The 17,181-nt window shown below is 44.9% G+C and overlaps 1 protein-coding gene across 1 annotated transcript in view; it reads left to right on the top strand.

Moving 5' to 3' along the window:
- LOC109461565 (thyroid peroxidase-like) overlaps positions 1–13,824 on the top strand; it is a 25,175-nt gene extending 11,351 nt beyond the window's left edge. The window contains exons 3-16 of the mRNA XM_019757942.1: positions 4,143–4,291; positions 4,575–4,710; positions 4,815–5,041; positions 5,784–5,969; positions 6,608–6,844; positions 7,734–8,006; positions 8,173–8,316; positions 9,341–9,583; positions 9,773–9,964; positions 10,686–11,535; positions 11,850–12,010; positions 12,314–12,479; positions 12,863–12,967; positions 13,431–13,824. Of these exons, the coding sequence (XP_019613501.1) occupies positions 4,143–4,291; positions 4,575–4,710; positions 4,815–5,041; positions 5,784–5,969; positions 6,608–6,844; positions 7,734–8,006; positions 8,173–8,316; positions 9,341–9,583; positions 9,773–9,964; positions 10,686–11,535; positions 11,850–12,010; positions 12,314–12,479; positions 12,863–12,967; positions 13,431–13,824 (3,463 nt within the window). The remainder of the gene's footprint in view (positions 1–4,142; positions 4,292–4,574; positions 4,711–4,814; positions 5,042–5,783; positions 5,970–6,607; positions 6,845–7,733; positions 8,007–8,172; positions 8,317–9,340; positions 9,584–9,772; positions 9,965–10,685; positions 11,536–11,849; positions 12,011–12,313; positions 12,480–12,862; positions 12,968–13,430) is intronic.
- The last annotated feature ends 3,357 nt before the right edge of the window (positions 13,825–17,181 follow it).

Genomic DNA, 17,181 nt, shown 5'->3' with positions numbered 1-17,181 from the left:
TAAGCCTTCTGACCCAAGCAGCTTGTAGGCTCTTATACTTTGCATATATATTTAGCATCTTCAATCCACCATCATGATAGTCTGAATATAAGGTTTTTCTCTTTATTCTATCTGTTTTCCCACCCCAAAGGAAATGGAAGCAAGCTTTCTCTAACCTCTTCGGCACCCATAATGGAGTGGGTATAGAGGACATCTTATAAACAATTTGGGATATTCCTAAGGCTTTAATAATCAATATTTTCCCATATAAGGTGAGTTTCCTTCTCTGCCACATTCGTAGTAGCTTTTCAATTTTTTCAACAGTTTTTTCCCAGTTTAGAGTCTCACATTCCTCCTCAGACAAACCAAAGAAGATGCCTAGTGACTTAATAGGTTTGTGTGGCCAATTGATTCCGAAGGGAGAATCCCTTCTTCCTCTATTGGCTCCCACCCACATACCTTCACATTTTACGGTTTAGAGTGGGACCTACCACAAGACTAAATTCATCCACAATCCCTAATGCCTCTCTTATCGAATCATCGCCAGATAGCGTAAGAGTAGTATCATCTGCTACTTGGCTAATCTTTATTTCTAGTAAGCTACCACTATTCATTACTTCAATGCCTTTAACTGTGTCTGTTTGTCGTATCTTCGTAGCAAGAATTTCTACTACAAGATTGAATAACAGGGCAGATAGAGGACAACCCTGTCTAATTCCTCGCTGCAACTTAAAGAAGGCGGATTGCCATCCAGCATTTACTATACAACTTTCTATGTCAGTGTACATGGTTCTGACCATTGACATAAATGTGGGTCCAAAACCAAACTTGGCTAAAGTTTTAAGCATAAAGTTCCAATGTACCGAGTCAAAGGCTTTTTCAAAATCTAGCCAAACGACTGCACAAGGTAGGTTATAAGTATTAGGGTAATAAATGACGTCCTGTACTAATCTTATGTTCTGTCCAATAAATCTGTGCTTAATGTAAGCAGTTTGGTCTTCTGAAATCAACTTTGGCAGGAAACCCTGTAAACGTTTGGCTAGAACAACAGCTAATATCTTATAATCAGTATTTAGCAAACTTATAGGCCTCCAATTGGATAAATCAGTCATATCGCCCTTTTTGTAAATAAGTTTCAGTAAAGCTCTCTTTTGAGTAACAGAGAGGCATTTGTTTTCTATTGATTCAGTTAACGCTTCGAAGACTAAATCTCCTATTTCATTCCAAAATTTCAAATAGAATTCAGACGGTAACCCGTCAGTTCCAGGTGTTTTATTTAAATTCATGGCTTTCAAAGCTGAATAGCATTCTTTTTTTGTTATAGGTTCTTCTAACAAATGCCTTTCCTCGTCTGACAGGGTGTGTACATCAACTGACGCGAGGAAAGAGTCAATGTCTTCGTCAGTTGCAGAATTTCCACAGCAATACAGCTCCTTGTAAAAATTAACCTCTAAATCTAATATTTTAAAAGGGTTCGTTTCCTCTCTATTTGCGTTTTTAAGTTTAGTAATAGTGTTTTGTTTAGCACGTGAACGCTCAAGATTGAGGAAGTACTTATTAGATTTTTCTCCTTTTTCTACCCATTGGGCCCTGGACCGAACTTGTGCTCCTTTTGCTTTATAATCATAAATACTCTCCAATTTTAATTTGACTTGTGTATATTCACTTAGAATCTCATTATTCAAGGTTTCATCTAATTTGCTTTCCAGCAATTGGAGTTTATTTTCGAGTTCTGTTAGTTCCGCATTAATTTTACTAGCCTTAAGCTTAGAATATTCAACAGAGAAATCCTTGATCTTAATTTTACATATCTCTCAAGCGAGTTGTTTTGAACCGCTAGAATCCTTAACAACAGAACATACTGTTGATTTGTACACCTGTGACATACTCCTGATCCATTAGGTGTGCGGTGTTAGGTCGCCAACATCCGGTCCTCTTAGAAATTACTCTAGCTGTAATTTCAAGAAAACAGCTAAATGATCTGTTTTAATAGATGTTCGGATATCACAACGTAAAACGTTAGGAACTAAAGATTTGCTAACAAGCCAGAAATCGATTCTACTGCATGTGAGAACTGGATGTTTGCGCCTCCAGGTGTACTGTCTCACCTGCGGATGGCGTTCCCGCCAAATATCTATCAGATTAAGAGATCTTTTAAAAGTAGTAAGCTTGTTGCCAGGTAAATTAGATTTAGAGGTCTTCACTTGATGTTTACTTGTTCTATCTAAGGCAGGATTGTTGACCATATTAAAGTCGCCTCCTATACACACATTATCAATGTTGTTGTCATTAATCCAATCTCTTAGAGTGGAAAGAAAGGATTGTTGCTCCTTCCTTTCAGTTGGTACATAAACATTGACAACAGAAACATCTTTTACCTTAATCAAAAGTTTCCTACCATCATTTCCTTTGATCACATCATTAACATTTATATCAACATTCTTTTTGCAGAGTATCGACACCCCTCTGCTATGTGAGTCACCAAAATCATGGAATTGTGGTCCATTCCAGTCTCTTTCAAAAACATCCATCTTATCTTGAGTGAAGTAGGTTTCTTGTAGGAGAAAGATATCTGCTTTTTGGTGTTCAAGCCAATGGTAAAGGGTTCTACGTTTATCATTGTTTCTCAGACCTCGAACATTCAATGAAAAAAAGGATAAGTTGGATGCCATGATAAGATATATCACTCACAACATTAAGTCCACGAAACACAGCCTATGTGTCTTCCTCACTCGAGCTGGTAGTCGATCTCGCCGCATCAGACCCCGGGGGACTGCTCCAGGAGTGACGTCCGGCCTCGATCAGTTCCGCGACGCGTGGGTCGGGTGCCTGCGCCTGTCTGCTGGGCTGTACAGGTGCATCTGTCGCTTTCTTCTTACTTCCTCTGGTTTCACGTTGTCGAGAGTTTTTAACCACACTTCTCGTCACGATCGCTGACTGTTGAACCTCAGATCTCTGACCTCTTCCTCTCCTCCTCCTTTCTTTCACAACTGTGAAGTCAGTGATCTGTCTTTGTCCTGTTATTGTTCTGTCTTCCTGCTCGGTGCCTGCATCTTCGCAGGAGTCTGCTCTTTCCTGCAGCTGACTAGTAGCTTCTATGCTCTCTCCACAGTCCGCTCGCTTGTGTCCTAAGTTATTGCATAGCGAGCATCTCCAGTCAGAGGTACAATCTCTCTTCAGGTGTCCCTTGCCAAGACACTTCGAACAGTTCTTGTCGGACGTTTGGTCTCGGTAGAAAACACGAGCTCTGAAACGCCCTACGAGCTCGACGTTCCTAGGAACGAGTCAGACATGTTATGACTTCACAAAGCCGTACAAAGAGACATGAACTTTCGTTCCTTCCTAGAGCGATTAAGTTGTATAAGTATAAGAACTGAACTCCGTTCATCACGAGTGTTTTGTATTTTTAACTGGTTTTTAATTATGCTCTTTTAATCGTTGTCTTCATGTTGAGAGCTTTTACTGTATTGTCATCGAATTTCATGTCACATTTTGAGAGCTTTTAATGTAATTGTCAACGAATTTCATGTCACATTTTCTGTGAATCTGTGTACATGTCAGTTGATTTAAATAAAATTGAACTTGAACTTGTACTGTATAGACTCTCTTGTAAGGTGGGTTAGTCTCCTATCATGTTTGTTATATGGTAGAAGATACCGTGTTCTGTATCTCGTACAAGTGGTGGACAATTAAGTTAATATAATTATCATTATTACTAGTATCCAGCCATAGAAAATCATCCTGCCGTGACATGTCAACCTCTCCGTCCATCACTCATGGCGCCACGTATTGCAATCTTAGGAACACAACGTATCAATTATCCGAGACATACAGACACAGGTACAGAAGAAGCCACACAGGCGAAACCGGTTGTGTGACAGGCTGAATAAAAGTTCTAAACGGGAACTATGCGGCTCCAGATGTCTTACTGAGGGACGACTGCGTGTGCAAGATGTCGGTTAGCTGAGGAATGAATCCCCACATTGCATACAGACATAGATATACAGAGTACTCTGTAAGAAGAGGCTTATGCTTATTATTTTTTTTACGATTTTAGGCGTTTTTACGGGGATTTCTTCTTTGAATCGATACATTTGTTCGCCCGCCGAAAGATCTGCTTGGAGATTTGATACAACAGTGACGAAGATGTCCTCTGCTTTCAGGTTGATCCTGATGTTCTTCGCCGCGGTTGCCATGGCGCCTCTGGTTGTCATGGTTACCGGCCAGGGCCCTTCGGAACAAGAACTGCAACAGGCGGTCGCCCAGGCAACAGCAGAAGTGGCGGCTGAAGAGGCAGCCAATGTGTCCGTAGGTGAGCATATGCAGAAATGTTACATCATGGTGGGGCTGGGAACATCGTCAGAACAAAGAACTATTTTCACCAGAAAGTTGATAGAAAAGTTCTGACCGTTCATTAAGTGAGAAGTATTGATAATCGTAAATAATCGTAAACGTCCCTTTCGCACAAGTGTGGCTATTGGCTGGGACCTCCAACATTCAAACTTCTTCAGACACCGGTCCAATAACACATCATTAGGAGAAAACTGGGGTCTTAGACTACATCTGTGACTAAGCGTACCCCGTGTGCCTTTCAGGTGCTGAAGCAGAGGAAAGCCCGTTCTCCGGAGCTCTGAACGCGCTGGCCAGGGAACATCGCTCCACCCCAATGGCCAGGAATCTCAGCAGGTGTGCCACCGTCTTGGAGAAGGTGGCAAAACACTTCATGAGCAGGTGAGACCTTCCGTCGTTTGTGAATAAATGAGAAGAAAAAAGAGAAATACACTTCTTGTTCCATTAGCGGTGACTCGTTTTTTAACAGAAGTCCTTGATTTTAGCTCCAGGCGTAGAACTTCAAGCTACACAATAGCCATGCTGTCCGCCATCGACTCCCCGAACGTGACAAGTGTTTGTGACGCCACCTCCATGGAGCCGGTCACGTGCCCAACACCAGCCGTCCCAGAGTTCCGTTCGGCAAACGGCCGTTGCAACAACCGGAACCACCCCCTGTGGGGAAGTAGTGAGCAACCCTTCAGAAGGCTGCTGGAGCCAGAATACGGCGACGGTATGTAGATGTTAGCTCGATGCTAGCAGCCCTTCCACTGGTCAGGTCCCTAGCCTGACTACATCACGCTTCTAGCAGCACTTCCACTGTTCAGTCTCCTAGCCTGACTACATCACGCTTCTAGCAGGACCTAGAAGCACTTCCACTGGTCAGGCCACTAGCCTGACTACATCACGCTTCTAGCAACACTTCCGCTGTTCAGGCCCCTAGCCTGACTACATCACGCTTCTAGCAGCCCTTCCACTGTTCAGTCTCCTAGCCTGACTACATCACGCTTCTAGCAACCCTTCCATTGGTCAGGCCCCTAGCCTGACTACATCCCGCTTCTAGCAGCCCTTCCACTGTTTAGTCTCCCAGCCTGACTACATCACGCTTCTAGCAGCCCTTCCATTGGTCAGGCCCCTAGCCTGACTACATCACGCTTCTAGCAGCCCTTCCATTGGTCAGGCCCCTAGCCTGACTACATCGCGCGTTTAGCAGATCTTCTGGGAAAAATCCCTTCTGTTTTGCGTTTGTTCAGAAAACACCGAAGTGGAACCGAATGTTCGGTGCTTAATCTGGCCTCCGACTTCATCCTTACTAAGACACGAATCTGCACAGTTGTTACGTATCTGGAACCGCGCCAGGGGTTATCTACGTTCTTGCACAATGCCTGATTATAACCCATTATGGCATAGAACTGGACAGACACGTTTCTGGATACAATATCTGCGCTCCTAAATCGTTTACTCTGTTTTGTCAGGACTCATGACGCCTCGCACCACTGGGTCTGGGCGTGATGGCGCCCCCCTCCCCAGCCCGCGGCTGGTCAGCACGACCATGCACGAGGACCTGCGGAAATCCAGCCCGGTCAACACCCACATGGTCATGCAGTTCGGACAGTTCCTGGACCACGACATCACTCTCACGCCCAACTTTCAGGAAGAAGGTTCGTGAAAACATGCAATGCATTTCGATGTCAGGTTCGGTTTTCACTAGACAACAATTGCAAGTAGAGTACAGGGTAGTCTGTATTCTACTATTGCAACGTGCAAGTTTTGTAGAGCGATGTTTTTTTTGCAAGACGAATGTGCATGGCCATGTCTTACAATTTCTTAGATGTTTCTTACTACAGTTGTGTGTACCTTTACAATTAGCCACTGATGTTGGGAAAATAGTTACTATTAAAACAACATCTGGCTTCTGTCGGTCAATGTTGAACATGGTAAAATCATAACTCGCATCAACCTACAGTTATGGCTAAATAATCCTACACGAGAGTGACAGCCTCTACCACATAAGACACATCTGTAAGCTGATTCAGTTCTGTCAGAGTTGGGACAATGTCATGAAGTAAGATTCAAACTTGTTTCCAACAGGACAAATACGACTATCCGAATTAGCCAGGGCATCTCCAGTCTTAGAAGTGAAATTGGGTGCATAACATTTTTAGACAGTGGGTGAAATGATAGTTGGCAGTCGGTATCATCCCTGGTCCCAGGTAAAAGTTGCTCGACTGAGATGTACAGTGCTTCCTTATCTTATTTACCATATTTCCTAACTATGCTTTCCTCCGTGTACCTTCAGGTCTCGTCTGTACCTGTGGCACCGATGACGAACACTGCTTCAACATCAACGTCCCCTCAGACGACCCTGACTTCGCAGGGAGGCCCTGCTTGCCGTTCGCTCGCTCCCTATCCTGTCCGAACGAAGGGTGCCGCTTGGGCCGCCGGCAGCAGCTGAACCAGCTCACCGCCTTCGTGGACGCCTCCAACGTCTACGGCTCCTCGGACGAAGAGATAGAGGAGCTCAGAGAACACGCTGGTAAGTAGTACACGAAATCATGTATTAAATGGTAGGGTATCAATTCAAAACCTGGGGCAAGAAAGCAGATTTGTTCCAAGCACGGTTTTGCCATCTGCATACGCGTGCAGAACCGTGTCTGGCCGTCATGGCTTAAGGAACTGAACCTCCACGGAACGTCAGGTAGGGGATAATATAACTCTTGTTTTAGAACCTATACGTATATCGGTTTAATGAAGGTACATGTGCACGGTGAGTCGCATGTGATGCATTGTAGTATGAAATGTTGGTACTAGCTATATATAGGATGGACGTCAAGTATTTTGTATCGCACTTGACGCGAATGAACCAAAAGAGGTCAACATTTTTTTGACACGGCAGCTATGCCAATGAAAGTATTGACCATAACATTGGGGTCTCGTCACACTTCTGTGTATCCTCGTTGCGTATGAGTTGCGTACTAGTACTCCTTACATTTTTTTCATGTGCAACCGTACGCACGATACACGTCATACGCATCTCAATACTTCTCGACCTTAAATCACAAATCCCGAAACAATTGTAACCCCTTTAGAAAATGAAAGACGCACAGTGTTTCAATAATTGAAATTTTGTTCAACAGCACATTGTTGTTCTTACCTTAAGGTTTATCTGTGGTAGTAGAAGCCAATACTATGTGTTTTAATCCGCACCTCACCATTCCACTTCCCTCTACCGTAGTAGCGCGCGGCCTGCTGAAGTCCACGCGTATCCAGAACCGTGGTTGGGGCTTAGATACACGGAGACTATCCACAACCGTGCCTGATTCTAGCTGTAACCCAGTCAGGTGTAAATGTAGAACTACATAGGCATGGTTCTGGATACGAAAGGGTTAGTAAGCATTATTGACCCTGTATCTTCCTTGTTACAGAACCACCCGTGGTACAAGCTACGTGTCCGGCGGGCTACCAAAGGTTCCAGAAAAACTGCTTCAAGGCCTTCCCCCAAACCAAACCTGACTACAGCTGGGCCATGAAGGCCTGCTTGAAAGACGAAGGTTTTCTGGCCATGCCGAAAGACGCCGCCACTAACGCGTTCCTGGTCCAGCTGAAGAATGCGGTACGAAACGACGTCGCTTTCTACATCGGACTGAGTGATCGAAACGCCGAAGGACAATGGCGCTTTGCTGACGGAACCTTATTAGGTACTTCCAATAATCAGATCGTCGTTAAGCTTAGAATTATGTAAAAATGTCAATGATGGGACCGTACTTTACGTCCTAGTAACACACTACCAAAATGAAGACTAAAGGACACTGTATTAGAGGATATTTCACTGGCTGCTCTAAACACTTTCTGTCCTTTCCACAGGTTCTTACAAAAACTGGAGCCCCGGAGAACCAAACAATTCAGGGAATGAGGACTGCGCCAATTTGCGTCCGGGATCCGGGGGCAAGTGGAATGACGTACCTTGCTCCATCGATCGACGGTATATCTGCCAAGTCCCGCCAATCCGTAAGTTCCTTCAACTGTAAGGTTTATCCTATCCAGAACAGTGCCTATCTAGTTCTTTGCTTAAATAGGTAAAGGTTAGGATCAGGCACGGTTCTTGATAGTCTCCGCGCATCCGAACATAGATATGCGCTAGGCACGATTTTGGGTAGGCGTGGACTATCCAGAAGAAAATTTCATTTTGTTTTATAAGGCCACACCGACTTTATGGATGACATCCTCTGATGAAATCTTCTGAAGGCCCCCAAACTAGTGCGCGCGGGGGAATAAAAAAATCCCGACCAAAAATAAAATTGCTACTAAACCACAGGAATACAAAGTTGGTATTGTGAATTTGCGGCCGGCAGTACGTGCTGGCCTTTTGCGGAATTTATGAATCGGCACTCTACGTATACATGTACTGAGTTTTTGAGTCGTGGAGCTTCGACAGCCTGGGTGCCGTCCTCCAGAGTTACAACCGGCTCCGTATTGTCGCTAACTACCATGGACTACCCAGGCCTAGAGCCAGAGCAGCTCGAGGCTTGGAGGACGTGATCATCCTTTAGAACAGGCGAAAATCAATGCGCGCGCGGATGTACATTTTGAATTCCTAAGTCTTGGTATGACTAATTACCTGCTATTTAGCATGAAATTGTCTAGGATAAGGCCTACATTTCATTTTGGTATTAGTAATTTTGAAACAGTTCTACAACACGTTTGTAAATGTACATTGTTCCATAGGTAGATGGACAGAAGTATGCTGAATTTGCGCGCATTTCTAGTGGGCAATATGTTGCCACCAATGCTTCCACCGCCACCAAAGCAAGCGAATCTTATGTTGTTCTTATTTTGTTGGAAACGTATGCAAATGGCAGGAAATCTCAGAGCTGGCGCTTCGTTTATTCCTCACCAAATTGGTTTTCATTGTTTTCATGTTTTGCCTAGACCTAATGTCCTAGTGCGTTAGTGGACAAATGTTAATGTGCATGTGTTGGTGAACGTTTGACTTAGTTTCATGACTGATTGGTTGATACCTCGTATCTTGCAGATCCTGGCTGCTCACAAAAAGCAACGGGCACCACCTACAAATACCGATGGGATTTGCCCCAGCTTACGGGAACGCGCTTCACTTTTCAAGTCTCTGCCTACAAAGCTGCCCACATCGGCCTGTCACCAGAAAACCACGACGTTACGAACATGTACGAAATCGTCATCGGTGGATGGAGCAATACAAAGTCAGCCATACGCCTAGGGAAGCAAGGCGAAACTCGCGCATTAGTCTCGACACCAGGTCAGCTTTCGAATCTCTGATTTAAGTCTGACATTGCCCTTCAATTGCTGGCAGTCACGTATGGTAAATTATCAATTGGCTCTGCAAGGTTAAAGCACAAGTTCAATGTATTATCGTTTTATAGATATACAGTTGTGAGGATTCCTTCACTACATATCCTTAAACTAATGATGTTTACCTTTTCTACAGGTATCATCTCGGCAACAGAATACAGGACCTTTTGGATAAACTTGGCCCCAGACGGAACCATTTCTGTTGGAAAGGGTGGCGTCTCTCAGCCGTTTATGTCGTGGAGGGATCCCAACCCGATTCGCGTCTCTTACGCTGGCTACTCTACACGCTCGGGGGCCACTGGACGTTGGAAGTTCTGTTCCAATGAAGGTCAGCTAAAAGTTGATACAATCAAAGGGTCCATTATTACTAAAGGAATAGACGTGGCCATCGCATGTATGAGAATTTATGAGATCGTGGAAGTCTTGTTTAATCTTTTTTTTTGTTTTGTAATGGATTGCAGTATGAAGTAGAACAAGCTTCTGAAATGCCCCTAACAGAAATGCTCATTTGTCTTTTTTGCTTTTTTTCCCAAGAATTTTCTACACCATGTATTTTTTTAATTGGCCCATTGCAGTTCCCAATCACTCGTAAAGTAGTTCATCTAATGCATTTAACTTCGTTTATCATCTTAGCGTGGTCGCTATGGAGAAGCTCTGCAGAGCTGTGAGCTGTACAGGCAACCTCCGTGGAGGAGAGCTGTGAGCTGTACGAGCAACCTCCATGGAGGAGCTCTGCAGAGCTGTGGGCTGTACAAGCAACCTTCATGGAGGAGCTCTACAGAGCTGTGCGCTGTACAAGCAGCCTCCATGGAGGAGCTCTACAGAGCTGTGAGCCGTACAAGCAACCTCCACGGAGGAGCTCTGCAGAGCTGTGAGCTGTAAGGCAACCTACATGGAGGAGCTCTGCAGAGCTCTGAGCTGTACAAGCAACCTCCATGGAGGAGCTCTGCAGAGCTGTGAGCTGTAAGGCAACCTACATGGAGGAGCTAGTACAGCCCCTTCTCCGTAATCCGCACCTCACCTCACCATTCCACGTCCTTGTCTCCTAGGAGCGCGCGGCCTGCTGAAGTCCAGACCGAACCCTTTAGACGCCAACAAGAAGGAGCTTCTGCCCGCCAGCATTGCGGATGAAGCCGTGTGTGCCGAATTTACCGGGAACGAGACGTGCTCGCAGGCTGGGGACATCCGTGTGAACGAGCAGCCAGGACTGACCTCCATGCACACCGTCTTCCTGCGGGAACACAACAGGATCGCCAGGCAACTCTCCGGACTCAACCCGCACTGGGACGACGATCGGGTGTTCTTCGAGACCAGGAAGATCGTGGGCGCGCTGATGCAGAAGATCACGTACGGGGAGGACCTTCCTTACGTTCTCGGTCCGGACGCCATGACCAAGTTTCACCTGACCCTCCTCCAGAGCGGGTTCTTCTCTGGGTACGACGTGAGCGTGAACCCCACCATCTCTAACGTCTTCGCCACGGCAGCCTACCGGTCCGGTCACAGTCTGGTTAACGAACGTCAGTTCCGCCTTCCTCCGGACTTTAACCAGGGAAGCTTATGCCCGATTCAGCTGGACTTTGCTTTCTTCAATCCATCCCACGTCCTCAACAACGACCTAGGCGGCGTGGACTCCATCCTACGCGGACTGACCGCCCAGCCCCATCAGGACGTCGACCGGTTCATGGTCTCGAGCCTGACGAAGCATCTGTTTGCGGATCCTCCCGGGTCTCTTGGCCTGGACCTGGCGGCGCTGAACATCCAGCGGGGCAGAGACCACGGGCTGCCCGGCTACAACGCCTGGAGGGTGACGTGTGGACTCAGTGGAGCGACGACGTTTAGCGCTCTCGGAACGGAGATTCCTGACGTCAACACGCGAAAGATACTGGGGAAGCTGTACAGGTATGGAGACCAATACACATATCGGAAAGCTGGAATTTTTATGGCACCCACTTTTCCCTTTTTAATTGGTTTTCATGTGGTTGTGGTGGGGTCTGTATATCAGTCCCCTGTGACATCGGAAAAGCCCCCATAACTATTTGAGACACTACAGGTACAGACTAAAATATTCAAGACGTTTCCTTGAGTAAAAGACATTTATAAAGACTAAAACTTCTTACAGCACTGTAACATGAAAGACTTGTTAAGTACATGTTACAGCCTGATCGTAGGAATGGCCTTTCGCAATTCGTTCAGAAGCATCTTATTGTTTGCAGCCACGTGAATGACATCGACGTGTTCGTGGGGGGTCTTGCCGAGGAGTCCGTGCCGGGCGGTGTCGTCGGTCCAACCTTCGCCTGTCTGATCGGCCTGCAGTTCCAGGCCCTCCGCATGGGGGACCGCTTCTGGTTCGAGAACGAAGGACAGTTTACAGCAGGTCTGTGGACATGTTGTTAGGAATGTCAGGATAGGATCAACAGAAGTATAGCACTCTCTCTCATTTATCCCTTAATCCAAACATTTGTCTACCGCAGAAATCTGGCTACCAATTTACTCCTCCCTTCTCCCTTCTACCAGTAATAAACTTGTCAATGTTTGTATGTAAGAGAGGAATTTACCACCATATTTTTCGCTCACCTTAAGTTACCGGAAGACCGGCCTGGCCTACTGGCCAGACAGAGGCCTTCTGTAAGTGGATGCATCTCAGAATGATGACATTTCTGTTTCCCCGTTTCTGCAGCCCAACTTGCGGAGATCAGGAAGACCAGTCTGGCTCGGATCCTGTGCGACAACACGGACGGCACCACACACATGCAGCCGGACGTCTTCAGGCTGCCCACACAGTCTGGGAACGAGAGAGTGGCGTGCTCCTCTCTGCCCCAGATGGACCTGACCAAGTGGCAGGAGTAGCGAGTTTTCTTATATACAATGTAGCTATATAGATTAGTCGGTTAAGTCCTTCCCAAAACTTTTATGCATGCATCAATTAACAACACCGTAAGCACATTGTTTCACAATGAATGACAAACCCAGCTTTACTACATGTAACTTGCCCTAGGGTTCCTATTTGGGCTGGTCAGGTACCAGCGAGGACCCTGCCACTAGTTTTCTATGTTCCGCACCGCTCTGTAACAATCGTCTGAATTCAGTAGAAGTGATCCGATTTCTGATTTACTACATGTCTCTCTATTGTATGACAGTTGTGTTGGTACAACGCATAGTTACAAAGTTCCAACATGAAAAGAAAGGCTTAAACTTTGTAACTATGTCTCTATATCATGTTCTCAAGGTCGGTGTCGAATTCTAGCGGCCTTCCGGAGTCGCTGGAAGAAGAGAACGTCACCATGTCTGGCCGAGAATTTGACGACCACGACGCCGACGAAGAACTTGAGCGGTAAGCTGATATATAGAAATGGTTCTTGAAAAACTAACGAGATATTAATTCTAGTACATTTAGATTGTACAGAATACTCTACAGTAACTCTACTAGAAGATAGTAATGTTTTTGCGGAAATACACCTTGACCCCATATTTACTTACCTGAATAATCTTTAAAATCTTCATTCAGACCCTTAAAACTTATTCTACATTGCAGACGTACAGAATCTCAATTGACTTGGTATTTAGATTTGTTGTACATTTTACGCTAACCGTTCTTGCACCAATAACTTATAATTAGGACAAATTAAAATTCAAGTACAAATTAAAACTTCATGTGCTGACTCAATGACACTCAACTTTGTAATCGTTGAGGACAGAACTATGGCATTCAAAACAGTAGACATTTTATTATATTGTGACGTATTCAGTAGGTGTATGGGGTATGAGATTGATCACAAGCCTTTATTGTTCAAAAGGGTGGCTGAGGAAGCCCGTATCCTCCTTGAGCTGCTGCGCGGGAAACAGGAGGACCTCCCCCCACCGGAGGAGAACCTCCCCCCGCCGGAGGAGAACCTCCCCCCGCCGCCGGAGGACCTCACCCCACCGGAGGAGAACCTCACCCCGCCGGAGGAGAACTTCCCCCCGCCGGAGGAGGACCTCACCCCACCGGAGGAGAACCTCACCCCGCCGGAGGAGAACCTCCCCCCGCCGAAGGACATCTACCGCACCCTCCTCGATCTGCTGCGCGGGAAACAAGATGACATCTACCCGGAGAAGAACACAGGGTCCGGCGGCGAGTTAGACACCAACGACATCGGGTACATCGACCCTGAGGAGTACGGCCAGGACATGGCCAACAACTTGGAGTAGACCCCGGAGGTAAGAAACATCTGCAGTAGACTTCCTCAGCAGGTAGAAACGCCCTGGTTAAAGCAGACCCTTCATTTTCACCAAACTGGTTAGAGGGCATGTCAACTGGGTTAGGGGTTTCTCTCCCCGAGCCAAATCAACATTGATTCCTTAGCCAATAAATAACTTGATCAACTTATCAATCAATCAAGTGACAAAACAAAAACAGCAACAAATAATTTTATCGTAGAACAGTTCAATCACATTTTACTATGTTTTCTGTTTTCCGACAGGACCCCTGAATGGCGATGGTCCCACCGCATCCTGTGTCTGCCGAGCACCATCCTGGCCTTCCAGCCGTGACTGCAGATCAGCCGCATAGATTTTAGCTGCTTTTGCCTCATTCAACCATGACAAGGCTCGTGAGTGGATATCAAAATAACAAATTACCATCTTCCATAATGAGTATATGCCAAAATTTGAATGGTGTCCTTTGGACATATATCCAAGGTACCTCCATATCAATTAATAGGTTACTTGGGTACAGTAGTGCACAAAATATACAGTATTGTTCTAACAAAGACTCCAGTTCCTGAAAAGTTGAAAACCAACATCATTATATCTTTCTATTGTTCTCTGATATCTTGCTCACAGCCTGTAACTTAGATAACAGGGTTCCTCCGATCCTTCAACCATCCCTAAACTTTCATGTTTTTATAGGGTAAGTCCTTGACCTGATCGTAATGTTGTTATTTTCATCTAGTCTTCACAACGTCTTCAACTTCTGCCTAGTAATTTTCAAAGTTCCTACAGCTCTAGCCGTTTTTAGTATAGTAGTCTGTCGTCGTGTTATTCCCCAAGGAACCCATAGGTCAGCTTTGCTGCTCTATGTAACCAAGATTTCTGCCAATAAAAATCTAGAAAACGCATGATGGAAGACTTTGTCAGTTATTGTTTCATCGGTCACGTCACTGAAGTATTAAGAAGACTTTAAAGCAGTGCATCTGGATATCAATGATTCACTGTAAGGTTCAGAAGATTGTTCTGAGCAGTTGTAGGGAGAAAGTGCACTTGTGGTTTAATTTAGCAGATGGTAGCTGAGAATGTACAAACAGACGTAAACTATGCGGAAAGCATTAAAGAAGTACTCTCCAAGCAGAGGTAGGGTCGCTCGGTATTTTGGCAGTATTTTCGCGTTTTTAATACGTCTTTCTACTTCTACGGTTTTTCTCTGGTAAGGGGAGGAAGACCAGAGAAAAACCGTAAAAGTAGAAAGACGTATTAAAAACGCGAAAATACCGCCAAAATACCGAGCGACCCTACCTCTGCTTGGAGATTAACAGTGCCCTATCCTGCCAACAACTACCATTGTATCATCAAGGCAAGGGATACCCATTACTTAAGTGAGGGCTAAGTTTGAGTCGCCCATGTGTCCCCACAAAGTGGTTAATTTGTACATGTATACAATGATTAAGTCAGTGCTGTTATTAAATAGCGAGCCTGCCTGCCGGTGGTTGTGTGTGCCTGGGGGCGTGTGCGAGGTTAACGTACCAGAAGATATAACAATAGAGAACCCAGAGAAACTAGAAAGGCCGACATTTGCTTTGGAGCAAATCTAGCGGATGGCTATACCACAGGGAAAACAATTCTTACATTGATATAATTATAGTATGAAGTGACAACAATTGGATAGCTGGATTTTTTTTTTGTTCAGCAGTCAGCATTTTATACACAGGGTTGCATGCCAGTTTCTAAGTTACATGTTTGTACCAAGTTCGATGCATAGGAACCAAAAATACACATTTTAGTTTAAAAAATTACCCCTAAATGCCGAAAATCAGAAAAAATGGGATGCCTATATTACATATCTACACTGAGACGTTTCCTCAAAATGGTCAAGAAATAAACATTCCCACAGAAGTTTCAGTATATTTAAGGGTTAATGACCCGCCCCGAGGTGAATATGGTGTGATAAAGCCTTGTCAGTTGCTATAACCACCGAATAAAGCGGCCAAGTGAGCGCAGCGAACGAGGTGGCTTTATGAGGTGGAATGGGTGCATTCTGATTGGTCAACGTCACCCGGCTATATGATAATCTCATTTAAAGAAGTAGTACAAGTGCCAATCTGCTTTGATTTCAATTTTGGCATGTTGGCACTGCGGTTGATATAAAAACAATGCATCATGGGTAAATTGAATGAAATTTGTAGTTTTCTTATAAAAACTAGTTCTGCAATAAAATAAAACAGCTGTTTCAAAAAATTAATTAATCTAACCTACTTTGGGAAACCGTTGCATTGTCCTCTCCGCTGCTAGGAAACTGTTTTCCTTAGCAACGGTTGCCATGGAAACATGATAGTGATTTACCTTAATAGAACATTTTTCTACCAATAGTAATCTTTCAAGTCTGACGTCAGTTAGACAAGTAATACTCGGGTTATGTTGCTTTATTTACCATCTAAGGTATCTTTGCCTAATTTACATGAATTTGCATAAATGCCCATAGAGCCCCACGTAGCCCTTACTACGCCATACGTTAAAATGACCAGGAGACATCAAGGTATGATTTTATTGTAATGCCCAAAGTATGTACAGGGTGCTTCGGTGAAGGTTAGACATCCAGGCAACTGGATGATTTTGGAAACGGTCAGACGTGTCAGGTAACATGCACCATCTTTCGTTAGTGACACTAGAGACTTGTGCAGAAACACAAGACGGGTAGAACTCTCAGGCACTCGAGAATTGGCGTTCCCGGCCCCGAGGACTGACAACACTTTTAAGTGCTTAAAAGCTCCTGTTCTAAAAGAGCAGTAGTTTTTTTTTTACTCTACGGGCCCGTTCACACGAAGACGCTGCAAGCGGTTTCGATCCAGATTCCGCCGAAGCCGGATTCAAGTGGCTCCCATCTGAACGCCCCTAATCGCAATAAAAGCGCCTCGATTCCAAACCACTTCGGAAATGTGACGTCTGACCGTTTCCAAAATCACATCCAGTTGCTTGAGTAACTACGTTTCTCATTTTCTATGCCTCTTCTGAGAATCTCCTCCTCGACTAAAAAAAAAAAATTACGGGAAAACGAGCAGGAAAACTTGAGCTGATTTTTACATATTTTGTGGGATATACCCTGAACCCAAACATGTTAAATTTTAGTAAGTTGGTTGTGCACCTTACTAGAAATTTTACAGCGTCCAACCTTCTCACTCCGGGTTCCTTCAATACAGAAATCCCAATTTGTCGAAAACTGTGTTCTGCTACCTTAAGCATGTAAAACAAGGGATGGTACCAGGCCACACAGCAAGTAGCATATATACCAAAGCCAAAGGAACAGAGAGTGTAATAAATGTTCCAGTTTCAAAGAATGTGTACGATTGCCGATTT

Source organism: Branchiostoma belcheri, unplaced genomic scaffold (assembly GCF_001625305.1).
Source record: "Branchiostoma belcheri isolate BF01 breed outbred unplaced genomic scaffold, Haploidv18h27 scaffold94, whole genome shotgun sequence".
Classification (NCBI taxonomy): Eukaryota; Metazoa; Chordata; class Leptocardii; order Amphioxiformes; family Branchiostomatidae; genus Branchiostoma; species Branchiostoma belcheri.
Note: the sequence above shows the minus strand (reverse complement) of the source record. Positions and strands in the feature narration are given on the sequence as shown.